At 51.3% G+C, this 27,097-nt stretch overlaps 1 protein-coding gene across 3 annotated transcripts in view; it reads left to right on the top strand.

Annotated features, from left to right (window-relative positions):
• LOC115617883 (acid-sensing ion channel 2) overlaps window positions 1–23,192 on the top strand; it is a 477,643-nt gene extending 454,451 nt beyond the window's left edge. For 2 of the 3 annotated variants that reach the window (XR_003994691.1, XR_003994692.1), the window contains exons 3-11: window positions 226–353; window positions 13,955–14,105; window positions 14,756–14,812; window positions 15,348–15,501; window positions 16,103–16,194; window positions 17,921–18,000; window positions 22,297–22,365; window positions 22,554–22,728; window positions 23,088–23,192. Coding sequence is in view for 1 of the 3 variants with exons in the window: in XM_030508893.2 (XP_030364753.1) it covers window positions 226–353; window positions 13,955–14,105; window positions 14,756–14,812; window positions 15,348–15,501; window positions 16,103–16,194; window positions 17,921–18,000; window positions 22,297–22,365; window positions 22,554–22,655 (833 nt within the window). In the remaining 2 variants the exon portion in view is untranslated. Of the gene's footprint in view, window positions 1–225; window positions 354–13,954; window positions 14,106–14,755; window positions 14,813–15,347; window positions 15,502–16,102; window positions 16,195–17,920; window positions 18,001–22,296; window positions 22,366–22,553 lie in introns of all 3 variants that reach the window. The other variant, XM_030508893.2, reaches the window with a different exon arrangement.
• The last annotated feature ends 3,905 nt before the right edge of the window (window positions 23,193–27,097 follow it).

The following is a 27,097-nucleotide window of genomic DNA, read 5'->3' as shown; positions in this document are numbered from 1 at the left end:
GTCCAGGGTGTCCTCTGCTCACCCAGCAAATGCTGCTGCTGCGTTTTCTTCCTCAATGCCCAGAAGTGTCATCATCCAGGTGGAGCACTCCCAGCTGCTTATCTCCTGCTTCTGAGCAGCACAGGTTTACCAGATACCATTTTCCATGGAGGGGCAAACAGGTCCGTGCAGGTGGACACCATCCAACCCACTACAGTCTGCTAACCTCCTCCCTTCTTCTTCCAGAGGAGACAACATTTGAGGCTGGAGTCAAAGTCCAGATCCACAGCCAGTCCGAGCCACCCTTCGTCCAGGAGCTGGGGTTCGGGGTGGCCCCTGGATTCCAGACCTTTGTGGCCACCCAAGAGCAAAGGGTAAGTCCTGCCTTTCATTTACACACCAAGATCTTTCCAGTGGGTCTGTATGAGAGCTTGCTTCTATGTACCAGTGCCCCTTGAGAGTCATCGTCATGATTAACAGTAGTTCTTATGCCTTGCTTCAAATTGGTTGGGATGAGGGCAGGTTTTTCAGTGTTGCTTCCCATGCATTGCCCATGATCCTTTTAATTTTGGCCACAGAAGGGACTTCATCCCTGGTAATTTCCCTGCCTTGCTCTTCCATACCCTCAAGGGCAGCCTCGGCTGCAGTGACCATGAAATGCTGGAGTATGAGATCCTTAGGGCAGCAAGGAGGATGCACAGCAAGCTTACTACCCTGGGCTTTGACCTCTTTAGGGATCTGCTTGGTAGAGTACCATGGGATAAAGCCCTGAAGGGCCCAAGAAAGCTGGCTGATATTCAAGGATCACCTCCTCCAAGCTTAGGAGCGATGCATCTTGCCAAAGAAGGAGTCAAGCAAGCACTCCAGGAGGCTTGCATGGGTGAACAAGGAGCTCCTGGACAAATTCAGACACAAACAGGAAGCCTACAGAGGCTGGAAGCAAGGACAGGTAGCCTGAGAGGAATACAGAGAATAGTCCAAGCAGCCAAAGAGCAACTCAGAGAGTTTCGGTCAATGGCTTAATGTCCAAGTGGATACCAGTGATGAGTGGTGTCCCTCAAGGGTTGATATCGACACTGGAGCTGTTCAACATCTTTGTTGGCAACATGGACACTGGGATTGAGTACCCTCAGCAAGTTTGCCAATGACACCAAGCTGTGAGGTGTGGCTGATGCACTGTTGGGAAGGGATGGGATCCAGAGGGACCTGGACAGGCCGGAGAGGTGGGACCGCGTGAACCTTGTGGAGTTCAACAAGGCCACTGCAAGGTCCTGCCCCTGGATCGGGGCAATCCCAGCACAAACACAGGCTGGGGGAGACTGGATGGAGCAGCCTGAGGAGAAGGACCTGAGGGTGTTGGTTGAGGAGAAGCTCCCCATGACCCGGCTTCAGTGTGTGCTTGAGCCCAGAACCCCCCCGTGTGCTGGGCTGCACCCCCAGAGCGTGAGCAGCAGCTCAGGGAGGGGATCCTGCCCCTCTGCTGCGCTCTGGGGAGACCCCCCCCTGCAGTCCTGATCCAGCTCTGGGGCAACAGCACAAGAGGGACGTGGAGCTGCTGGAGCGAGGCCAGAGGAGGCCCCGGAGCTGCTGCGAGGGCTGGAGCAGCTCTGCTCTGGAGCCAGGCTGAGAGAGCTGGGCTGGGGCAGCCTGGAGAAGAGAAGGCTCCTGAAGGGGACACCTTAGAGCAGCTCCAGTGCCTAAAGGGGCTCCAGGAAACCTGGAGAGGGGCTTTGGGCAAGGGATGGAGGGACAGGACAAGGGGAATGGCTTTAACCTGCCCGAGGGGAGATTGAGATGAGCTCTGGGGCAGAAGCTGTTCCCTGTGAGGGTGCTGAGGCGCTGGCACAGGGTGCCCAGAGAAGCTGTGGCTGCCCCATCCCTGGCAGTGTTCAAGGCCAGGTTGGACACAGGGGCTTGGAGCAACCTGCTCTAGTGGAAGGTGTCCCTGCCCGTGGCAGGGGGTTGGAGCTGGATGAGCTTGAAGGTCACTTCCAGCTCAAAGCATCCTGTGATTCTGTGGTTCAGCTCTGGCAGTTGCTCTGTGTGTTGGGTACCTTCCAACCCACCAAGAAAGGATGCTTTTTGCCAAAAAGCTCTCACACTCCAGGGGTATAAAAAGAGACGAGAGAAGAATATTTAATTATGTAGATCAGCGTGAATCCTTTCAGGTAACACAGAAATAGTCACACTATTTATTATAAACTGTGGTGGGATGCTCATGGCTCAAGATCACCCTCCCTGAGTCCTGATGGTGACACATCATCATGATGTGGATGGATGTGATGTGACGTGGTGTCATTACACCCAAATCCTGATGATGCATACAGGAAGCAGGCCAGCGGATTGATTTTTTCCCCCATCCTGGCCCTGGTGCTTTCATTCCAGCCCTCCTGCCTCATTGCCTCTCGCATTTTCTTCCCTGCTCTTGCATCCACCCTCAAATGAGACATAAATCAAGTTGAGGAAAGCAAGCACAAGCTGTTGAAGGGTTTGCTTTGATTAAACCTCCGTGGAGATCAGAGCTGCAGTTGTCACACTTCAGCTCAGAGCAACGTGAGGAATTCATCACCAAATACATCGTCAGGTACCAAAATACACCTGAAGATGCTGCGTTTCAGCGAGCCCGGATGCAGATCTTCTCTCCTTCATTACGGTGGGCTTGTGTGTAATCACCCAGCAGATGATGAACGTTGTGGGATCCCGGTGGGCGAGCTCAATTAAAGCAGAGAAATGTTTCGCTGCTGTCAGTTTGTATCTTGTGGGAAGTCTGGTGGGCTGGAGAAAATGAGCAGCTTTATTAGCACACAGGGCTTTCATTTGGAGTGTAACAGCAAAGGCAAAGGGCTTTTCAGGTCTGAGGCAGCGACTGCTGGTGTCCAAAGCAAAATCAGGCTTGAAAAGCCATTTTGGGCATTTTTCACACCCATTCCCTTGACACAAGCCCTTCCACTCATCCCCAAGGTCCTCACCTCGCTCTGCAACTGCTTTCTGCTGCCCCAGGGGACCCAGCAGCATTTGGCATTGCTTCCATGGGGCATTCTGCAAGGTAAAGAGGCTGGAAGGCTGGAAAACTGATTAATTAGCACGAGAACTGTTGACAGCAATTAGCAGGCATTGAATGCCTTATCCATTGCCTCTTGGGCATCTCATGGAGCACGCTTGGGCGAGCCCCATGCCTGTGGCTGCTTATGGGCATACACAGTGCACAGCGGTGTGGTCTGGATAGCAGCGTTAGGGTTACCAGCTCTGGGATTAGGGCCAGATATTCCCAATAATGGCTCCAGATGGGAAACAGCAGCTCCTGGCAGAAAGCTTGGAGACGCTGAGTTTCCCCAGGGAGCAACTTGCCAAAGGGGACAGAGGAAGTCGCTGTCGGAGCACAGCATCCCATGTCCGGGTCTTGGCATCACCATCCATTTACATGGCACTTTGCATGCTCCATAAGCAGGCTGGGGATGTGTTGTGCATGATGCTGAAGGGGTTTGGCAGCACTTCCTCGAATCAAGCTCACTTGGCAGCACGAATGGTAATGGGAAAGATTTGTCTTCCTTAAACGTCCTGGCTTCAGCAAGATGTGGGAGCGTGGCTGGGAGCTGGAGCCTGCAGCGAGGATCTCAAGGACTTGCTTTCAAGATAGGAATAGAATAAATGCTGGAGACTTTTCAGACAGCTGCTGTAAATCTTCCCCATCCCATTGCCAGCATTAACTATTTCATTATTTCTATTAAAAAATTAGATTTCCTATCAAGAAGACAGCGAGCTGAGAGGGAAAAAACCCATCCCTCCCCCAGTCCCTCCTGCCAGGCAGGGAAGATGTAGAAGATGACCAGAAAAATAGATCTGGGGTTGCTCTTTGCTCAAGCAGGTCCCCTCTTCTGCAGGTTTTCCCAGTGTTTTGGTGCTAGGAGAGGGAAAGGCACATTTCTGGTTGGGGCCAGGGCTTCTGTAACTGGTTTAAAATCATACCACGGACTGCAAAGGCTTTACCTGGAGATCCAGAGCTGCCTGCCTCGAGCAGCATCAGCTCCCTGTGCAGTGCTGCCTACCCCAGTCTCTCCTCTCCATAAAGTCATTTTTTCACCTAATTACAGCCATTACAGCACACATATGCTACTGCATCCTCTAAAGTACCCCATAGGGGCCGGCTGGGCATCACCCACCCTCTCAAGCCCCAAATGCACATCTTTTATTCACATCTGGGGCAGGTACGTGCTGCTCCTTCATTAAGGCAGAGCAAAAGGAGGAAAAGCCCATGAGCAGCAACCAGAGGGCTGAGTCCGGCCAGTTACTGGGGTCCTAAGCCATGAAACATAAATGAAATGATCCTCCAGCTATTTCAGAAGAACAGAAGTAAAAATAGAGCTATCTCCCAGCTCAGAGCAGCCTCTGTGTTAGTTAAAAGCACTTTTCCCAGTAATTCTCAGGTGTAGAATTGGGCAGACTTGTCTTGGTGTGATGGTAGAAGCTGTGCGTCTTCTTTGAGACAGGCTTTAGCGTGTAGGGGATTGATTCGTGGCTGGTTTAGAGGCTCCTGGCGTTATCTCTGGCTCCGTTACTATTCCCTGTGCCTGTGCTCCAGTCAAACCCTTCGTCCCCCATCCCAGTCTTGGAACTAAGAGTATTTACTGGGCTTTACTTCCTGATTTCCTGCCTTTCCAGGTATGCAGCCGCTTAGTGCAAGTGAGGACTTTCATCTTGGTGCCAGAGTGATAAATCCTGGATCTTTGTACCCAGAGCTTTCCAAAAGCCCCCTGTCAAAAGGAAACTGGCTCCGTGATGGTGCGTGATCTCATTAAATCTCCCTTTAAAATTAGCTGTCAGTCTCAAAGAGGAACAAAATCAGCTTTTCCCCTCCTCCTGCAGTGGCTGAGCCCTCCGATTCCTGCAGACTGACACTTATAAGATGCATTTACCAGTTTGGGAACTGCATCATTAATGCAGTAACGATGTTATGCAGGTTTGCACTTGTAGCATCATAAGAGGGACTTTACATGCACATTGGTTGTGTGTGCTGAGTCAGCAAAAGCAGTCCTGCAAAGGCAATGCCAGCGGGAGGTTTCCTCCGTAAAACAGGGTGGTTGGGTTGTGTAGGCCAAGCTGTTCCTGTGCTGTGGACTCGTGGCCGAAGGGAGATGCTTTCTGTCTGAAATCTCAGACCAAAGCCATGCCCTGAAGTTTCAGGGGAGCCACAACTGAGCTCCCTAAAGTGATTTGGGAGGTAGCACAGCAGAAGGCAACGCATAATGGACAGTTGCAATTAAAACAAGAGTGTCATGATGGAGAAGGGTGGAAAGCATCTCTGGGTTACTTGCTGCAGCAGTGGCTGTGCCTGAATGCAATGTGGAAGGAGCCAGAGTGGTTTACATGGACTGCCAGGCCATATCTGCTGTTTTGTGGGGGTTTCACACCATTTCACGTTGGGGAGAGCCCTGTACAGACAGAGATGCTCCGGCCACGCTGGGGAGTGGTTTCCATGGCAATTCCTGAGCCTCATGAATAAGGTTTGTTTCCTCATGAATGGGCAAAGCCCTGAGCTGTGCAGGAGCTGGCCTGGGGCACGCTGTGCGGTCACCACCCTGATGGGTCCCAAGGGAGGGCAAGACCACCCCGAGCAGGGCAGTGCCTTCAGCTCCTGCTGCTTTGGCTTCGGAGGGATGCACCTCAGTCCTTCCCTTTTCCTGGCTCTTTTGGGTGAGCCTGGTGCTTTAACAAGCCTCTTGTGTTGTGCACATCCCTGGGAAGGCTGCAGTATCCCCCCAGCATCAGACCATGGCACCAAGGCTGCGTGGACACACTGGACATTATATTTCAGAAGGCTGATCCCCTGGGAAAAGATAAATCCCTCCTGGCTTTGACTCCCCTTTTCCCATCTGGGTTTGAGAGCGTCGTCACCTCATCTTGGCAGCACCACCCGAGCCTCTCTCATAATGGATGGGATCAGATGATGGTACTTCCCCAGCTCAGCTGCTCCCCATCGGCACGGCACGTTAGAGAAGATGAAAAGCCCACTAAAAATGGCAATTTCTGCCAACTTGGCAATAAAAATTTAAGAGGCTTCAATTAAGCAACAGGTTCGAAGATGGAGCAATATTGTTTAATAGGGCTCTAGTGTGCCTTGGAGACTCATCCCCTCGTAACGCTTGCATGGGACAGAGAGCATCAGCTACCAGCAACTGCAGTATCGTGAGTGTAATTACAGAGGCAAGAAAAAGGGGCTCGGGGTCTGGCAGTGATCACTCTGAAACCTGCATTTCCCAATAGGGTGTAGGCAGTGGCATTGGAAAACGAGGAGCAATTAAATAGCATTTCCCATGTTTCCGAACCCTCGCTCAGAGCATCTTCTCCTACCTACAGTCTTACACCTCCTCCTAGAAAAACATTCACTCTCTGATTTCTTTCCCTCAATCCCACGCACTCTCCCAGTTGATTTCCTCCAGTATATGGGCAGACTCTGAATTAATTCAACCACAAGAAGCAGAACTGGCAGGCAGCAGTGGCCAGCCGCAGAGAAGACGTCATTGCATAGGGGTGGTTCAAAGCAGGAGATGGAAGGAAACAATTGCACGGCTGGTTTTGTAGGGCAGCAGAGTGGTTTTGCTTCAAAAACAGCATTAGGAGTGATTCAGCCTGTTGGTAAAAGGCTACAAAAGAAAATGGGTTTAGAGGCAACCGATGGAAATGAGTCAGGGCCAGGAACGGTGCATCTGAACGGGCAGGGATTGGAAAGGGCTCGCTTAGGAAGGTCAGGAAGAGAAAACATTAGGGATGTAGATGGCGTAATGGTCTGGGTGCTTCTTCCGATCATATTATATGGGTAAAATGGAAAGCTGCTCACTGAGGACAGGAGAGCTTCGGGGGGTCCAAGCCCCAAATTGGGCACCTCTGTGAGACTCAGCCCAACAAATACATCCTGCTGTCCCCCAGCACGATGAGGGTGACACTTTTGGTGCTTATAGATGTGCCAAGGAGGGGACCAGGAGGGAGAGGGCAGAGTGTATTGCGATTTAAGGCTGAGTTTGCACGAGTGAAGGATAATACCACTCATTGAGAGGGGCACTAGATGCAAGTCTGTAGATGGTCAGTGCAGCAAATGCCAGGAGCAGCCATCCAGCGGGTCCTGGGATCAGACATGGGATGAGGCTCAGAAGGGGCTGCCCTTGACATCTGGGGAGCCACAGGAAGTTTCAGTATTGCTGTTTGATTGGCAAAATTATTTCTGAGGAAATGGGGACCCAAAATCACATTCTTCTGGTGCCTGCTCACCTCCAGCACCTGATGACTCTGGGCTGTATAACTTCCCCAAGCTCTGCTGAGCTTTCAGTGCTGGAAGGGTTAAGCTCTTATCCTTAAAGACAACGACTTCTTTAGTGCTTTTGTGAAGGGAGCAAATGGGAAGGAACAGCACCCAGCAAAGGGAGACAGCAAATAGACAACTTCCAGCATCATTAACTGGGAGATGGTGCCAACCAGCTGTGTCTAGGCTGATTTTCTTAAGCATTTTACAAGTGCTAAAGCTGCCTGGGATTGAAATTCTATTATGTTGATGTTATTTGATGTCTCATTAACCAACGGAGGTTTCTGATTATTGAAGCAAACGCAAACACACCCCATACAGGTTTTGCCACATTCAGGGAGAGGTTTATATTCCTCCTCCCTGATTTCTGCCTCAGTTTGGTGGAATCAGGTGAGACCCACATGTGGAGGAGTCAGGAGAAGGGCTGAGCTGTAGCAGGATGCAGGATACATCCTCAAAGCTGGATTCATCGCAGAGCCCAGGTGAAAATTGAGCTGAAACTGCCCCAGCCTCATGCTGGAAGCATCTCTGCCACGTTTCTACATCTTCCCTATTACATCGAATTAAACATGCAGAAAAAAACAGAGATGCCACTTAAAATAAATGGAAAAAAAAAAGACCTCTGTGGCTGCAGACAGATGTTGGCGGTTATTGGGAGGCTCAGTGCCAGGAGCAGCATGTGAAGGGCAGCAGCATGGCCAGGGAAAAGGGCTGTGACAAGGACAGGGCTGTGCTGAACGGCCCCCACCACCCTGACCCACTTCCCCCCTGTTTACCAAAAGCAGCCCTTCCTTGTGTTTCGGGCAAGCAAGATCCATCCTGATCTTAAGGAGACTAGTCAATTTGTTCCTTTTCTTTTCGGCGCCCGCCAGTTTGTAACAGATCATGGTAATTCCTAATAGCTGGGATGAAGAGAACTTAAAAAGCATTTAATTAATTAATGAAGTATTAATGATTGTGAGAGTGCGAGGACGTGAGTTTGTCAACCCCAATTAGAGGCTGAAGCTGAATCTCTATCAGCATGAGACGGCGCAGTGCCGGGGAAGGACGTGTGCCCTTGGGAAGCTGCCGCGGCAGCAGAGCAAAGCTGGAGCTCAGCGCTACTTTCCTGCAGGAACCCAGGGCAGGAACTGCCTTTACCCCTGCGTTTCTTTTTGCTTTTATGCTTCTTTTCCCTCTCCGGCTTCAAAGAACGGTATTTTTGGTGGTAGCAGAGCAGATGGGAGGGGAGCAGCTCGGAATCCTCGGACAGGAGCCACTGGTCCAGCGCCTGAGCCCTCCTGCCAACCCCAAATTAGCATCATCTAGAAGAAGGGAAAACATTTCTCTCAAGAGGAGGAGATGTCTGTGTGGCTGCAAGGGAGAGGAAGCAAATCCAAGTAGTGTCTCTCCCATTCATGTTGTTTACGTGGCCATGGAGTAATGGTTTAAACTTAAACGGGGATTTCAGGTTAGATATAAGGAAGAAGTTCTTCCCTGTGAAGGTGCTGAGGCGCTGGCACAGGGTGCCCAGAGAAGCTGTGGCTGCCCCATCCCTGGCAGTGTTCAAGGCCAGGTTGGACACAGGGGCTTGGAGCAACCTGCCCTAGTGGAAGGTGTCCCTGCCCGTGGCAGGGGGTTGGAATTAGATCATCATAAGGTCCCTTCCAACCCAAACCATTCCATGATTCTACGATCATGTGTGTTCCTGTTCCTGGGTTGGCTCCCCAGTGTGCTCTTCTAGCGGCCCCGTTAGCGTCATGGGCAGGAAATTCGAATGTCAAATGGGTGAAATGAGTCTCTCAGGTAGCTCTCTGGGGCCAAGTGCTTTGGATGTTTACATCGAGATTCCAGCCCCATTTTGGTGAGGAGGGGGTTAAAGAGGGATGCTGTTATGGGTGGAACATTAACCGCAGGGCTTGCAGGGCGCTAGGATGCCTGTGCCAAAGCAGGAAAGGAAATGGGAGTAAGGATGGGGCTGGTCTGCAGGGGAGAAGCCTGTGATCCTGCTCCATTGCTCTTCAGGACAGGAAGCTCTGTAGAAGAGTTTGGCCCCTGGGCTTGAGTCTTTAGTGCAAGGTGCAGTATTTGATGGGTAAAACCATGCCCAGCTCTGGATCTAGATAATGGCTTCTTTGAAGGATAATGCTGAACATTTCAGAGGATGCAGCACAGCAGTCCTGGCGCTCACCTTGTACCTGCAAGTGATGCTGCTGTGGTTCCGAGCACAGACACTAACAGAACAGTTGCCTTCAGAGATAATTGGAAATAAAAGGTCAGGACAAGAGTTGTCTACATCAGAGACTTTGGTGCATTGGTGCCTGCTCACCAAAACCACCTGGGAAATGCACAGGGAGCTTTCCTGGGACCAGATTATCTTTGGATGCTGAGGCAGAGTCTGGGAAATGTGCCCCCCCTATTCACTGCAGAGCCCTGTCCCTAATGATGTGCTTCTCTCTGTGAGAGTTTGCTTCTGATTACAAATTGCAGAGCAGGAGGGAAGCGATGAGCCTTTCAAGCTGTCATTACCATGGAGGATCCGGGTAATAACCCTTGATGAGCCCCTTGGAGAGAGATGAGTTCACTGACTTGCTCAAGGGAAGGAGGGTCCGACCTGCCAGCCCAGGGAGAGTTGTCTCTAAGATCTTGCCTATAAGGAAGAAGCACGGATTTGCCTGTCACGCTTGAAATGAACCTTTGCTGCTTCACCAAGCCAGTGGGGGGGGGGGAAGCACATGGATTCCCAGTGCTGGCCCCCCAGGTGTGGGAGATGTTTTGGTTACCTGCTTGGAGGCATGGCCAGCAGCAAGAAATCCTGCCTTGAGGTACAGAGATGGAAGAGGTAGGGATTAATATAGAACAAGGCAGCAGCGAGGTGCCTCTGTCACACCCGATGGGGATCTGCTGCATGGCCAGGAGTGTCACTGGGGAAATTTCCTTCTAAAAGGAAAAATTGGAGCTTCTCTGGAGTCGCTTTTCCATCCCAGATTCCACACCAGATGTGACGAGCTTTTCTCCAAAAAAGGGAAAGCAGAGCAAAACAAAAACCAAACTCCACCAGTGTTAAATGTAACAAGAAGCTTTTTCTGCGCTTGAGTATCAGTGATGCAGAAAGCAGAGGGAGAGCAAAAGCCTTGGCCTGTGGCAGTGGAGATGTGCTGCACCTATTCCTGCATGTTTAGAAGGCCAAAGAAAAGTGAATTACACTTGTAATGGGGTACGCTTGTGCATGGGGCTGTGTGTGTGGCAGGGTAACAAATCCCCAAGGAATTATAGAACCACAGACTGGTTTGGGCTGGAAGGGACCTTAAAGCTCATCCAGCTCCAACCCCCTGCCACGGGCAGGGACACCTTCCACTAGAGCAGATTGCTCCAAGCCCCTGTGTCCAACCTGGCCTTGAACACTGCCAGGGATGGGGCAGCCACAGCTTCTCTGGGCACCCTGTGCCAGCGCCTCAGCACCCTCACAGGGAAGAGCTTCTTCCTTATATCTAACCTGAACTTCCCCTGTTGGAGTGTAAACCCATCACTCCTTGTCCTATCACTCCAGTCCCTGATGAAGAGTCCCTCTCCAGCATCCTTGTAGCCCCCTTCAGATGCTGGAAGGCTGCTGTGAGGTCTCCACACTTTTGGAGAGATGCAAACCAGCATTGCTTTGTGGTATAGGAGTAGTCAGTGCTTGTGGTCCTGGCTACAAACCAGGCCATAACTCTGTTAATGAAGTTGCATTGATTAGAGTTTTAATTAATCATTCAGCCCATGCACCTCCTGTGGACACGGTGCCAGCTCACAAGCACCATGGCTCCAACCCAGCACTGGCTGAGCAAAGAAGTGGGTAAGATAAAATATCTGATCATGAATCCATCGTTTTCGGATCCCATCACCTTCATTCAGGATTTGTGTGTAGCTGTGCTTAAAAGATTTGTGTGTAGCTGTGCTTGAAAGAGAGTTGATACCATCTGAGACCACAATTATTTATTCTCCTTTATCATACAACAGGCAACATATGGGCCCCTTTCTCCACCGTGGATGACTAAGTGATGGCATCTGGTACTCTATTATATTGCAAGTGTAAAACAAATGAGAAAAGATCCCCTTCAAACAGCACTTTGCTATTGTCAGAACGGCACTTCTATGATTTTCATTCCAAGGTGCTGCTTTGATGACTTTCAAACCCATCCCATTCAGAGCCAGGCCTGTTTCTGGATGCTGAGATTGCTGGCAACTGTGGTTTTCTTCCCTTAATGCTTCATCTGGTCCCTGCAGATGGGATCCTTCATCACCTGCTGCATCTTCACTCCCCATGTAGATACGTCTGTTCTTCAGATTGGAGCTGCTGAGCACAGAGGTTGGTGCATGTCACCCTGAGCAGCTGAATAGCTCCAGCCACTGCTGGTTTTCAAAGCAGCTGGAGCAGCAGTGTGGGTTGAGGCAGATTTGGGGAATGCCAGAGCTCATGTCCCTCAGGGAGCAGCCTGGGCACCCTTGGGTGATGCTGGCTCTGGCATATACAGCACCCTAGTTCTTTGCCTGTGCACACCAGGATGCAGAGGTGCTGACCAGACCATTCAGATCATAGAATCGTGGAATGGTTTAGGTTGGAAGGGACCTTGAAACTTGTTTAGTTCCAACCTGCTGCCATGGGCAGGGACACCTTCCATTAGACCAGGTTGCTCCAAGCCCTGTCCAACCTGTCCTTGAACATTTAACAGATGTGCTGTGGTTGAACATCACTGCAAAGTTTTCTGTCTCACTGGCACTTGAGACCAGGGATGATGCTCACAGGAGTAGGGGAAAGGAGCTGGTGATTCCTGGCTGGTGCAGGAAGCAGAGCCAAAGAGGGTTCACCATCATTTGAAGATCCCCTTCACCCTTGTGCAGGCAGGGTCTGAGCTTTTCTTGGGTCTATCCTGAGGGTCATGCAACTACCATCTCATAATGAGGGGGACTTCTGGCTCATCCAGAAGATGGGTATGCCACAGGGCTGCCATGTCCATGGTTCCAGCCTGTCCCATAAAGCCTGCATCAGCCCTTTAGAGACAGAAGTACCTGGGAACCAGTGTAGTGCCCGTAGATGCTGCAAGCAAAGTGCTGGGTTCTTGAATGGGAACTGTTCATGGCAAAATTGTTCTTAGGGAAGGGATTACTTTGACTTGGCTGAGCTGAGAGCTTGTCCAGCCCCACAGGGCAGGATCACGCTCTGAAGCCTGGGATCTTCCCCAAACTCTGCTTTAGCTTCCGGGTTTCATGCCCCTCCAAGGCAGGCTGTTCCCATACCCAACTGTTCTCACCACAAGCCGTGTTCATTCCAACATCTCATCTTTCTCTTCCTGGCTGCAATTTAAGCCCATTATGGGTTTCTAGTGACTGAAAGGTTCATAAGAGAAAGCCACAGGGAACTTCACAGTTATGCCAGCACTGTGAACTGGTGCACAAGGTGACCGCCTTTCCACAGGGTGCTTTGGAGAGCTGGAGTTCTGCTCTCACAGATCTCATGGGGCAGACCTAGAGCAGGACATGGGCTCCAAATGTCCCACACCAGGGTGGTTTTGTCACAACTACCCTAGGTCCATGCCTGAAGGATTCATGGGGTCATTATTTATCCAACAGCACCTGCAATGGAGCTCCTCTTGGTGGGGCATCTCTTTTCTCTTTTCTCTGGTCATCTCCAGAATAAACCCATAACAGGCACCATAGAACCTTGCCACGAGGTCCTAGGCTTATGCTCCATCCATGTTTACGTGTTTATTTTAGGATGTGATTGATGTTACTCCATTTTTTAAAGGGATGTTTCTGTTTAAGCCAACGTGCTTTGCCAGCACAAAACGTTCCGTGTCTGGAGCGGAGCACAGCAAATGGGACACTGCTTTGAAACACAAAGAAGGAGGGGTTTGGGGAATGCTATTTTCTGCTCTCTAGCAAAGAGTATTGCAGAGCATTTAGCAAAGATAAAGAGGGACGGAAAGGCTGCCAAGCTGCAGACAAGAGGAACAAGGTGGATTTCTCCGGGAGGGACCAGAAAGTAACTGTTTTTCCTCCAGCATGTCCTGAGCTCTTCATTAAGGTTTCTATGGTGGATTGTGGAGTCCTGCTTGTCTTATCTTTGCATTTGCGTTTAATAAAGTGGTGACAGCAGTAGGGTTTGTATCGCGCTGGCACTGAGTGGAGCAACTTGTGAGCCTCACGCAATGCAGTGTGCAAACAGGGGAGAAGACGACAGTTTTCTTATCATCATGGGGTCCCAGAGAGGGGATAGCGTATGGAGCTTCACAAGTCTGTCCCTTCAGACACCGGGAGCTGCTCTGAGGTCTCCACGCAGCTTCTCTTCTCCAGGCTCAACAGCCCCAATGTTCTCAGCCTGTCTCCATACGGGAGCTGCTCCAGCCCCTGATCATCCTTGTGGCCTCCTCTGGAGTTGCTCCAACAGCTCCATATCCTTCTGATGTTGAGGACACCACAACTGCACCAGAACTTGCACGGAGACTGCAAGTGGGGTCTCACCAGAGCAGAGGGGCAGGATCACCTCCTTCGACCTGCTGCTCACGCTCCTTTTGAGGCAGTCCAGGACACAGTTGGCTTTCTGGGCATCATTCAAATTGTGCTCTGGGGGCTCCTCTGTGGCAAGAGGAGGGAGATGCTGTGCCCTATCCTCGCTGCCGGTCTCCAGTGTCCCCTGACACCCCGCTCCTCCCTCTCTTGCAGCTGACGTACCTGCCTCCGCCGTGGGGTGAATGCCGCTCGTCGGATATGGGCTTAGACTTCTTTCCCGTTTACAGCATCACGGCCTGCAGGATCGACTGCGAGACCCGCTACATTGTGGAAAACTGCAACTGCAGGATGGTTCACATGCCAGGTCAGTGTGCGGGGGGCAAGGGATGGAGGAGCAGGGACCTCTCCCTCCACCCAGCCCACATCATTCAGTGTTAACAAGCTGGGAGGGGACCAGGGATTAAAGGATGCTTCCCTTTGGAAAGAAGGACGCTAATAGCCATTGCAGAATGCCTTGAAATAGGGGCAAGACGTGGCAGAGGGTCATAGGTCTGATTTGCCCTATTTAGCCCCACTTAACACCCCTGGGTGGGATTTCCAGCAGCCCCCTCCTCTGTTTGCAAGAAAAGGTCCCTGCAGCAGGCAGATAGAATCACAGACTGGTTTTGGTTGGAAAGGACCTTAAGATCATCCACACGCAGGGACACCTTCCACTAGAGCAGGTTGCTCCAAGCCCCTGTGTCCAACCTGGCCTTGAACACTGCCAGGGATGGGGCAGCCACAGCTTCTCTGGGCACCCTGTGCCAGCGCCTCAGCACCCTCACAGGGAAGAACTTCTTCCTTATACCTAACCTGAACTTCCCCTGTTTAAGTTACCTCTGCTGCCCATCCCCAACCTGGGTTCCCTTTGCTAAAGGGAGGTCCTTGTGGTCCCCAAGGAGAGCCCAGTGGTCCCCAGCTCCCTTGCAGCAGCAGTGGCTGATGCCCACTGATGGATGTGTCCTTCCCATGCAGGGGATGCTCCCTTCTGCACGCCGGAGCAGTACAAGGAATGCGCAGAGCCTGCACTCGGTGAGTACCAAGAGGTCTCCCTGGGTACCATGGGTGTCCCAAGTTAAGGGGGCTTCCAGCAGCCCGTGTGCTCCTGGGTGGCAGGACTGGGGCAGTCCTGATGGGTTTTGGTGAGACCCATCTCTTTAGGAAGGGCTGGGTGCACCTTGGGATAAAGTTTCTCCTGGTTGTACATGGGGCATGGGCTCCATCAGTGCAGAAACCCTTGGGATAATGGGCACCTCAGGATATATTGGAGGGGAGTATCTCCAGGTCCGAGTTTGGGTCTGGATTTGGGATGGAGGGACCCTAGGTCTGGATTGAGGAGGCTCAATCACCACATGTTCCCTGAGCATGTGCTGGTAACAGAGTGTAGCCTCCAGCAAAAGGCATCTCTCTGAGATGATGGGGATGGCCATGCAATGAAGTGGGAGAGGACTGGCCAGTAACTGGTTTCCTGCAGCTCCTCGGGCCCTCTCTGGGTGGCATAACCTTTGCTCTCACAGCTGCTGTATGTCCCTGGCTCCATGAGATGTAACTCTGTGACCTTCTCCAGGTTTGCTTGCTGAAAAGGACAGCAATTACTGCATCTGCAGGACACCCTGTAACCTGACCAGATACAACAAAGAGCTCTCCATGGTCAAGATCCCCAGCAAGACCTCGGCCAAGTACCTGGAGAAGAAGTTCAACAAGTCAGAAAAATATATCTCGTGAGTGTTTGAGAACACAGATCACCTTTGCTTTATGGGGGACAGTGCCTGTAAAGCCCCTTTGGCTGTTTAAACCAGCCTGTGCTAAGACCAGATCTTCTCAGTGCTCCCATCACCAGAGTTATGTCCTCCAGGGACTGTTAGGGCAAAACCCTTGAAGACATGATGTGTAAGTTGCTTTCTTCTCAGTTGATGTGTTTCCAGACAACTGTGTGCTCCTTCCCTGGCCTTGTCTTCACGAGCTGTTTTGGCCCTTTCCCAGCCTTGGACACAGTATTGCCTTGTGGAGACAGCAAGAATTATTCCATATTAAGCATCCCTTAGACTCTTGCTGTTATCAAATTGAGATCCAGAACTCAGATCCTGAGACATCTTGGGGAATCATTTTCCATCTTCTGCTAAGGCTGCCAGAGTCCTAATGATGCCTTATGGTCTTGGTCTCCAAGAGGACCAAGTGTCTGTGGGTTGCTGAGGACCCCAAAAGGAGAACAGTCAGGACAGATTGGGTAATAAAGCACCAAAATCATGTTTCTTTTCTTGTCCCAAAGCACACGAGGCCGCTGCTGGCTGATGGGCTGATGCTGTTCTCCTCTTTCTACAGAGAGAATATTCTTGTGCTGGACATATTTTTTGAAGCACTCAACTATGAGACAATTGAGCAGAAGAAAGCCTATGAAGTGGCAGCCTTACTTGGTAAGAAGAGATCAGGGGTGCAATGTGGAGTCTGTGTGAGCCTTTGTTGGAGTCCATGTGTGTTTAAGGGATGGACAGAGTGTGCACAGTGTAGGTGCGTTGCCTTGAAAATCCCAACAAGGTCCAGACACCTTCCTGGCCAGTTTTCAACCCCATCTCTTCTTTTCCTTCCAACACCAAGCTGTCCCAGGAATACCCCAGGGACTACAGCTGGTCCATGTGTCACCTATGAAAGGTTAACATGAGCTGCTCCATCTCTGCTTGCTACCAGGACCCTATTGTTTGGGGCTGAGCAGGTGATGGATGCTCGCTGTGGTGTCCCCATGCTGGAAGGGCAGTGTGTGGAGGAGGACAGCTCTTCTGCCATTTACCCATCATCTCTTAGATGCTCCAAATCCATCCTCCTTTGCAGCCAGGTCAGGCAGGACTCTGGGCCCTTTGCCTTTGGGTGCTGGCCCACAGCTTGATGGAGAAAGTGGAGGAGTTGTTGCATTGCTCAGCCTCAAACTGGGTCAGGCTTTGTGGATGCCAGCTACCGATTTGGGTGCTTGGGTTTTGGGGTGGAGGTGTTTGGTCAGGAGAACCAGCATTGCAGCCCCCTTCCATGTGCCACCCCAAATCCCTCCTGGGATGCAGGGAGCATTCAGCACCTTCATTGGAAAGCTGGAGCTGGGTCATCCCGTGGGGCTGGATGCTGCGAGCCTGCCCCAGGATGAGGACACTGCATGGAGCAGAGCCCCCCATGTCCCATGGGGTGTTCCCATGTCACCCCGCAGCGGTAGCTCTGCAAACCGTCTGTGCTCTGAGCCCTTCTGCACATGTCATGGGTTCCCCAAGAGTGCTACAGGGAGGAAGAGGAGGCTGGTGATGAAGCCTCTTTAACTCAAACCTCCCTATTTGCATGACTTTGCATGAGCCTTGTTCCCAGGGCACTGCAGGCTTTGGGCAGAGTCTCATCTCCCCCCAGTCCTCAGCCCCTTTTGAACCAGGACTTTGCCCCCAGGCACCTTCTGTCCTCTTTCTTCTGTCTCTGTCTCGTGGATACCCACAGCAAAGGCCCCATAGCCCCTCCACCCATGGGTGCCTTTGCTCTGGGAAGCATCACAGTTGACCCACGAGTGTTCTGCAGCAGAATCCGTGAGATTTGTCTTCCCTGAAGCACAGCACAGCATCTCCTGTCAGCAATTCCCTTCCCAGCAGATTCCGGGAAGTCTCCTCTCCCAGTGATGCCTCCTCCACAGCCCTTCCCCAGCCCTGGGGCACTGCAGCAGAGGCAGCTTTGAGATGCTCCCCTAAAAAGCAGCACAGCTCCCTTAACTCCTTTTGGCAGGTTTGGGTTTTTTCTCAGCTCCCAGGGACGTTACCTAATTCTGCTCCAGCATCTTTTTCCTTCCCCCACCCAGTTTGGGAATTGGGATTCGGGATTCCTGGGATGGAGCCTGCTGTCTCGCTCTCACAGATGGCTTCCTCAGGTGCCACTGTGCAGCATCACATCCCCATTAGGCTTCCAGCTGATGGCCTCATTAGCAGAAAAACTACTTTGGTGGCAGGCAACATCCTTCCCGGGATGCTTGGCATGGCATTAGAGCTCTGAGTGTTTCTGGGGTCATTTCCCCACTCTTTGGGGACAGCAGCACCCAGGGCAGCTGCACTGTGGTTGCATGGGTGCTTTGAAGAGCTTCCACCCAAGCAGTAAAACTCATCGACATGTTGTTCTCTCTCATAGGTGACATTGGAGGCCAGATGGGGCTCTTTATCGGTGCTAGCATCCTCACTATACTAGAGCTCTTCGATTATATATATGAGGTAAGACCTTCCTTATTCCTCTGACAGGGTGTTTTTGCCAGCCTTGATGCCAGGCTGGGGTAGTCATGGACCAGGACTCTCCATGCCCAATGTGCCCATGTGGATTATTAAGTTTAATTAATGATACTATATAATTAATGCTCTACAATAGTTCTGTATAGTTACAGAACTATTGTAGTTACAGTCATGACTATGTAACATGATGGGGAGATCCCTGCCTCAGGAGGGGCTCTTCATGGAGGGGTTGGCATGCAGCCATGGCATGGCATAGCCAGGTTCACGAGGCACCCTGCTAATGAGATTTGCTTCTTGCTTGGGCTAATGAAGCACCACCTTCATGTGCTGTGCTGCTCCCCTCCAGAAGCTTGTACTGCCTGGGGTGCTGGCTGGGACTTGCTGCTGCACCCTCCTGTCCCTGTCCCCGTCCCCTATGGGACTTCTCCCAGCAGCATATTATCATCTTCTCATTAAAACACCTTTAATCAATGCTCGAGTCCCCAGTCCAGCCATCAGGCAGGAGAAGAAGCAAGTCCAGACCTTGTACCACTGTCAGGGGGTGGAGGAACGCCAGTCCCTCATATCTGCTGTCTGCAGCTCTGGAGCAAGGAGCTTTCTAGGAAGCACGAAGAGGAGCTCAAGCATGGCCCTGTGGCTCCACAGTGGCTGAGAGCATCTGCTCCAGAGGAAAGTGCAACCCTCCAATTCCCATTAATGGGGATTAATGCAATAAGCATTCCAGAGGGGATGTTGCTTTCCAGCAGCATCCCTCCTCCTGCCCCCCAGCAGCAGAGTTATGATCCTTGTATATTTTGAATCTCTTTTTGCCTAAGCAGGTCCCCCAGCACAGCTTAGCATCTTCCAGGGGATTTTGGCTTTTCTATGCCACGGTGCCAACCCAGGCCTGAGTGGTGCCAACCCAGGCCTCGGTGGTGCCATGCTGTCACAGCCTGCCCGTGGGCATCACCCCTCCAGCACCCTCTGCCATTGCCCCTGTGAGTGCAGACACAGATTCCAGCTGCTCTCTGCACCCTCTTGCCACTTGGACTCATTTTTTCACCTAAATGGGCCACAGTCCAAAATAACCCTTCCTGGAGTGTCCTCCCCACAGTCCCTGATTTCCCTTCCCAGTCTTCATTGCAGAAGGCTTCGTGTTGGGGGTCAGGCTCATGATTTTGTTTATGAAAGGGGAAACTGAGGCAGGGAGAGGGCCTGCAGCTGGGTGTGAGCTGCTGAGGAGCATCTGGTTTGCACCAAGATGACCCCAGGGACCCAAACACAGACGCGTGTGTCATGTTTTGTAGCAGGGAAGAATGAGTTTATGGCTTGGGATAGTTTCAAAGAGGATGCAAACACCTATGGAGACAGGTGATTCCCAGCAAATTTGGCACATCCCAGCCCAAGGCCCTTTCCCTTGTCCCTGGGAAAGTGCTTCCTGCTAATTCAGCCCATCTGCTCATTGCATGGTGAGTTCAGTGCGGTGGCTTTGCACCCCTGCACCCAAATACGCAACATCTCAGACCTGCATAGCCCTTTCTCAGCCCCATACTGTGATGGGACCAGGATCCCACGGGATATTGCAGTCGGGGTCGTTGGTGGCTGTTGCATCCATGTGTGCCAGGCCAGGTGGATGCACAGGGATGTCGGGCACTCACAGTCTCTGCTCCAAGCTTCATGTTATTAAAGTCGGGATGCTGGCTTTTTGTTTTAAGTTACTCCCTGTCACAGCCCCCTCTGGGCAGCTCTTAGCACTTGGTGGCATTATTCTGCAATAAAATATATTGGAAATTACAAGCATAAAGCTCATAATGGCTTCGGAGTGCAAACAAAACCTGCGCCTGGGTTTAGAGCTCAGTCTGAATGCACACAATATTTCATTAAAATCACCTATTCCTGTCTTTCTTGGGGTTCTTTCATAAGAAGATAATAAGACATCTCACAAAGCTTGGATTTTTCTTCCCTGTTTTACTCCTTTGTTTGACATCTCTTTATAAAACTTGGCAAATAGTTTGCTGGTGATGTTTTTCTTCTCTTTTTCTTCTTCTTTTGGGGCAAAAATGGCTTAGGAGAGGAGCCTGTCCCCTTGGACAGGCTCCCCGTGCACACCTGGGGGTGCACCAGCAGGTTCACCCAGCTATGTCCTACGCGGGGCATCTTCATGGTCACCCATGGCAGATATTTAACCCACACCAGACAGTGAAAAAAGGGATAAAATGTCTTAAGTGATGCATAATCCACATGGTTGAACTAATCTGCTCAGGGTTACATCAAGGCAGGGTTCAGCGCACCTAAAACTGATTGAGTTTTCAATCACAGCCTTTGTAAACTCTGAGACGGTCAGCAAAGGGACACAACCATCCTTTTCATGTGGGTTAGCCAAAATCGGATGAAATATTGACCTTTGAGATGTTGTTTTGCATTGTTCACTCACCTTAGTCCTCCTCCCAGGGCAGAGTCGTGCTCCTGGGCTTATTGGGGTCCCAGATCCCCACCGCACGTCTCTGCATCTCATACAGCCAGCATCCACCTCGCTTCCTTGGGAACTCACCCCGTTTTTCACATTTTTAGCTTTCTTCTTTCTTTTTTCTTTTCCTCCAGTGGAAGTTTTTCAGGAAAACACTCATTTTCAACCTTTCTGGGATTTCCCTTGGAAATACATTCTTCAGCAGCAGCTGCCAGGGAAATAATGTGGCTGTGAAGGGAAACAGCACTCCCAGAGCTGGCATTTCTCAATAGGCTCCTAAATACATTTTAAAAATTAGAGGTTTGGGGTTTTTTTTTCCCATGTGAAGAATTCCAGTTTGACCTATAGGGTGGTTTTCTTGGAAAGATTGTCTCCTTCTCCATACCTTAGGGAGAGTTCAGAGGGTTGTGGTCAGCCGAGTAGTTGGAGGCCTGTAGTCAGTGGCATTCCCTAGGGATCAATACTGGGTCCAGTCTTATTCAACTTGTTCATCAATGACCTGGATGAAGGGCTGGAGTGTTGCCACAGCAAGTTTGCTGATGATACAAAGCTGGGGGCAGTGTCTGAAGGGGCCTACAAGGATGCTGGGGAGGGACTCTTCACCAGGGGCTGTAGCGATAGGAAAAGGGGTGATGGGTTTAAACTGAAACAGGGGAAGTTCAGGTTAGATATAAGAAAGAAGTTCTTTACTGTGAGGGTTCTGAGGCGCTGGCACAGGGTGCCCAGAGAAGTGGTAAATGCTCCATCCCTGGCAGTGTTCAAGGCCAGGTTGGACAGAGCCTTGGGCAACCTGGTCTAGTGTGAGGCGTCCCTGCCCACGGCAGGGGTTTGGAACTGGATGATCTTAAGGTCCTTTCCAACCCAAATCATTCTATGATTCTACAATACACCTCATGGCTGTGCTGCCATTCAGCAGGTCCTTGATAGGCTGGAGAATTGGGCAGGGAGAAACCTGATGAGGTTCAACAAGGGCAAGTATAGGGTTCTGCAGCTGGGGAGGAATAACCCCAAGAACTAGCACAGGCTGGGGGCTGGCCTACTAGAGAGCAGTTCAGCTAAGAAGGACCTTGGAATGTTGATGGATGGTAAGTTGACTATGAGCAGGCAGCGTGCCCATGCGGCCAGGAGGGACCCTGGGGTGCATCAGGAGAGTGGCAGCAGGTCAAGGGAGGTGATTCCTCTCCCTCTACTCAACCCTGGTGGGGCCACATCTGGAGTCCTGTGTCCAGTGCTGGGCTCCTCAGGACAAGAAAAGCAAGAAGCTGCTGGAGATGGTCCAGTGGAGGCCACAAGGATGCTCAGGGGTCTGGAGCATCTTATGAGGTGATATTGTGGGAGCTGGGCCTGGTTAGTCTAGAGAAGAGCAGACTGAGAGGGGATCCCATCAATGCAGATCAGTGTCTCAAAGGACGTGCCAGGAGGATGGTGCCAGACTCTTTTCAGTGGCGCCCAGTGACAGAATGAGGAGCAACGGCCAGGAACTAAACCGCAAGTTTCACCTCAACATGAGGAAGAAGTTCTTTCTGTTGAGAGTGGCAGAGCCCTGGCACAGGCTGCCCAGGGGGGTTGTGGAGTCTCCCTCTCTGGAGACGTTGAAACCCACCATGGACACGTTCCTGTGTGACCTGCTCTGGGTGGCCCTGGATGATTGGACTGGTTCCAGTCCATCCTGGTTGGACTGGATGATCTGCAGAGGTCCCTTCAACCCTATTGATTCTGTGAAACCCAGCACATCCCCTGGGCCCTTTGGGTGAGGCTGGTGGATGCCCATGCAGGCAGTCTTTGGATGTCTTGCCTGTTCCTGCCCACTTTAACCCAAGCTCCCTCTTTTGCAGCTGATCAAGGAGAAATTATTAGACCTACTTGGAAAAGAGGAAGAGGAAGGGAGCCATGATGAAAACGTGGTAAGGAGCCCCACTGGGAGACAAGAGGCAGAAGTCACTCGATACGGATGCAGTGTTCAGCCACTGGTTGAGTTGTTCCCAAAGGATTGATGTCATGGCTCGGCTACAGAAAGGAGATAGCGTTTGGGGAGGGACAGGGAGCATCCGGAGGCTCTGGGATAACCCTGTCCCCCGCTCTCCATCCGCAGAGCACTTGTGACCCCATGCCAAACCATTCGGAATCCATCAGCCACACTGTGACCGTGCCGCTGCAGGCCACCCTGGGAACGCTGGAGGAGATTGCCTGCTGACACCACCCGACCGCTCCACAGTGCCAACACCTAAGGAAGGGAAACTGCACAGGGAAGCAGGGACCGAGCTCAGGTTTGCCACGGGGGAAAAAATAAAAACATAATGACAAAAATAGAGTAAAAATTTTAAAAAAGGAAGAAAATCACTATGCATTAAAACAAAATAAATATATATATTATATATATACACACTCTGCCAAAACCAAGCGAGAGACGCCTTGGACTTGACTTGTGTTGTCCTTTCCTGTGGGGGGGTTGTCTTCAAGATGTGAAGGCAGCAGCTCGTTTTCGAACTGTACAAAACAAAGAGAGCACCACCAAACCCAGCCCCGCCATGCCACATACTGCCACATGTATAAAGCACTTGCATGCCAGTTCTTTTTATGGCACTATATTCCTATCTGTCTTTATAAGCTCTGTTCCTCTTTACAGTCTCTGATTTTCACTACAAGAAGGAACTCGCGGGCCCAGCCATCCCCTGAAATCACCATTACTAACGTCGTAGGCTGAATTAGAATAAAGAAACAAAAAGTCGCAGCTCTTGGATTCTTCTTACGTTCTTGTCCTTCGTGTCAGTCTGTGATGAATCTTAAGCTAAGCCGGGTCCCCCTGAGGCCGGGCCACCTCAACGCTACCAGTCACCCCAAGGTGAGCATCCCTGGAGAGGGGACGGACCGGGTGGCTCTTGGTGGATCGTCCCCCCCGGCTGCTGGGTCGTGCTCCTCCATCTGCAGTGCCTGGATAGTCCGTGCGCGGCGGGTGGGCACGGGGTGGTGGGGGGGGTTCTTTCTTTCTTTCTCTCTTTCTTTAATTTCTTTCTTTTTTTCTTTTTAATATTTTAATTTCTTTCAAGATTTTTTTTTTCATTTTTTATGTTGGATTTTGTGCTTTCTCCTCGTTCTCATGACTGATATTAAAGCTGGTCTTGTGGAAATGGCCGGGCTGTGTCATTTCTGCCTTGCCCCCCCCACAACTCCCTTCCTTGCCCTCCCAAATCCACCCCAAGCTGGAGTCCCCAGTGCAGCCTCGGCACAGGGTAAGGGGCAGACACGAGGACAAGACACCTTTCAGCCCCCTTTATCCTTTCCACCACATCTTCACACATGTCCTGATGGGGTGGGCATGATGCTGTGCTCAGCCTCTGGTACTTACCTGCATCCCTGTCTGCTCTGTGATGAAAGTCCAGCTCCGATGTTGTGCATCGAGGTCATCTCTTGGAGCCTCATTTATTAGCAACCAGGAGTTTAAATAGAACTGGGTCAAAATGACGCTGCTTTACCCCAGTAAAGAGAGAAGGCAAATTTCCTACAGCTCCAAACCCTGCTAGTTCTGTATATTCTGTAGGAATGGGAGGAGGATGTGACGTGAGGGCGTGTTTGTATCATCTCTGGTAGCTCATGGCTGGGGGCTGCTGCGTAGCCAGTGATCTCCACCAGTGTGGTGGACACAGCAGGGAGAATCATGGCTGGACTGTGAAAAGCTGTTCTGGGAGAGCTGATGATGGAGTCCCAGGCTTTGGGAGGGCATTAAACCCAAATCATGTCCCCCCCCATCACATGCCACCAAACCTAAGCCCAACAACAGGGCCTTGGAGCGATGCTCCCATGTCTGCCACTGCAGCTCCCCAAAATGACCTGCGTGAAGCAGCACATTGGCAGGACAGCCACAGCAATGGGCTCTTTCCATGCAGCAAGCTCCGTGCCTTGGAGCTGTCACGTGGCCTTCCCTGGTTGGAGCTGGAGCCCATCCCAAACTCAGGCTCCCAAGCAGTGCTCATGGCTTTCCCAAGCCCATAGGATGTGATTCTTGGCTTTTCCTCCAGCAGCTGGATTGGGGTCTTCTCTGGCTGCTGCAAAGCTGGTACCTGTAAGGAACAGTAAGGCTTGGGACTGAACACAGCCCAGAAACCTTCACCAAGCAGGGAGGCAGAGAGAGTCCTTTAAGACATCCAGGAGCAGCAGATGCGTTCCAATCCAATCCTCTCCAGGCTGGCAGAGAAGTGCTTAGAGGATGTGTGCTCAAATGTGTGCCCTCTGAAGGGTTAAGAGTGGCAGTGACTCCAAGAGTCATTTCCATGCATAAACATTTCTCCAGTTGGTAGCTTATTAAATCTCCATTAGAAGACTTTGGTAGAGTCATTAGGAATCTGCTGAAGGCGGATGAGGTTGGACATCACGGGGATGCCCTGAGGTACTGTGAAGAGCTTTGCTAATACCACCTATAGAGGAAAGCCACTTGAGCAGGGCAGGCAGGGGTTGGCATGAGGATGGCATCACTGATTGCTCCTGAAGAGCTCATTCTCCAAATGCCTTGCTGAAGAGCTCGTTTTGTGTTGTCAGGTTGGATTATCTCCTGAGACCTGGATGCTGGCCATATGTTCATTATCCATGGGATGCCCAGGAGCTCATCGACAGCCTGGCTGCAGAACTACCGAGCTGCCAACCTCTGTCTCCCCTTGCCAAATCCCTGGTCCCTGTAGTCCCTTCTGGACCAATGGAGGGAATTGGTGCCAGGCCTGGCTCAAGGGGATGCACTGCAACATCTCCAGGCTCTTGGCCATGCCCATGACACTGGTTGAACCAGCCAGCTCCTCATGCAAACTGGTCCTTCTATCCCTTACGCTCATTACTGGCTGGAAGGGAGCTGGCCCTTTATCCATGGTGGACCCTTGTACTGTATTAGTGCTTGAAGGAGCGGGAGTGTTTCCACCTTTGGGTTGGAGTCTAAGGGTGAACTTGGGATTTTACAAGATCCAGCCCCCAAACACAAAAGCAACTCAATGACAGAGTGTGGGCATCGAGAGGGGAAGGGGAATGAGTAGTGAGATAATCTGGTAGCAGATAATCTGGTACCATTTGATAGGTAAGAGTGGAGGAGATATCACCAAACTGGGTAGATTTAGAAAGCTCAGATCTTGGGCTACTTTGCTAATTTCATGGGGCAGACCTTTACTAAAAGAGGTATTTGAATCCTGAGCCTGTATATCAACCCAAAACAGTCCCATAGGCACCTTTGGGATCACCACCAAATTGTGTCACATCAACACGCTGGGACAGCAGCAGTGTAAGGGGTAGGTTGAGTGGCAGACACTGCCCCACACTGAGAGCAACTGACCCAGAAACCACCACTCTGAGGCTTGCAGAGCTCTTGGCTGCCTTATGTCCTTTTGCCCTGTGAATCCAACATCCACAACCCCCAAGATGGAGATGCCACCCCACATCCAGGGCTGGGGGCTGCCCTGCTTTCAGGAGGCTGCTGTAACTGCAAACACACGGCTCTGGCTCGGTGCTGACATAGTGCTCTGCAGCACTATCTGCTTGAGCAGGAGGCCGTAGAAGGTGGAATAACATGGACTTCAGCCATGATGTCTTCCCTCCCTCTGTGTAAGGTGGGTCACACTGGGGCACTCACGGTGGGTTTGACAGCTTCAACACTGGTGGATTTATGCTTGCCCAGACGGTCTCCCCCATTCAGCCTGGAGATGAGAAGCTGCGTGGAGACCTCAGAGCAGCTTCCAGTATCTGAAGGGGGCTACAAGAATGCTGGAGAGGGACTCTTCATCGGGGACTGGAGTGATAGGACAAGGGGCGATGGGTTCAAACTGGAACAGGGGAAGTTCAGGTTGGATATAAGGAAGAAGTTCTTCCCTGTGAGGGTGCTGAGGGTCAGTATAATATTCCCCAAACTTAAAAGCCTCACGGTGCCCTAAGGCAGGACATATCTCTGTGGGCCACAGTTATCCCACTGCCACCCTCCCTCCCATGCAATGTGAAGCCCAGGTCTGGAAGCAGCTCTTGCAGAGGGAGGGATGCTGGTGCATCACAAAGGCTTCAACTGAGAGCTGCAAGGGCAGACGTGGGGCTTGGCGAGCTGCCTGCAGCAAGATGAAAGTTCAATTCATTTGGTCTAACAAAGGGAAGGTGAAGAGGTGACTCCATCAGTCCATAAATTTCTCAGCAGAGAGATTTCTAATAAAGGGTTCTTCAATCTGACAGATAAACAGGGAGGACAGGGGGAAGCTAAACACATCCAAATGAAAGAGCCTGTCTGGGACCATGGACCTCAGCTCCTGAAGTCTTTAAATCAAGATATCCTGTTCCAAGAGATGTGCTCCCAGAGCAGGTCCCCATCTCTGCAGCCATGTCTGGGATGGCTTATGGGGAAGACCTTGCTGATGGTAGTAAAGGTCTTAGAAGTGAAGACCTCAAAACTTTCCTTTTCTGTCTGTTGGTGTCTGAGCAAGCCCGACTTGTACCTAATTCTCCCAGTGTTAGACACCCACAAGCCTTTGTCTTCCCAAGGAATTCACAAAGACCTTGGACAGGGGAGATTGAGATGAGCTCTGAGGCAGAAGCTCTTCCCTGTGAGGGTGCTGAGGCGCTGGCACAGGGTGCCCAGAGAAGCTGTGGCTGCCCCATCCCTGGCAGTGTTCAAGGCCAGGT

The sequence above is a fragment of the Strigops habroptila genome, chromosome 19 (genome assembly GCF_004027225.2).
Source record: "Strigops habroptila isolate Jane chromosome 19, bStrHab1.2.pri, whole genome shotgun sequence".
NCBI classification, from domain to species: domain Eukaryota; kingdom Metazoa; phylum Chordata; class Aves; order Psittaciformes; family Psittacidae; genus Strigops; species Strigops habroptila.
The sequence above is the reverse complement of the archived record's forward strand: the minus strand, read 5'-3'. Positions and strand labels throughout refer to the sequence as shown.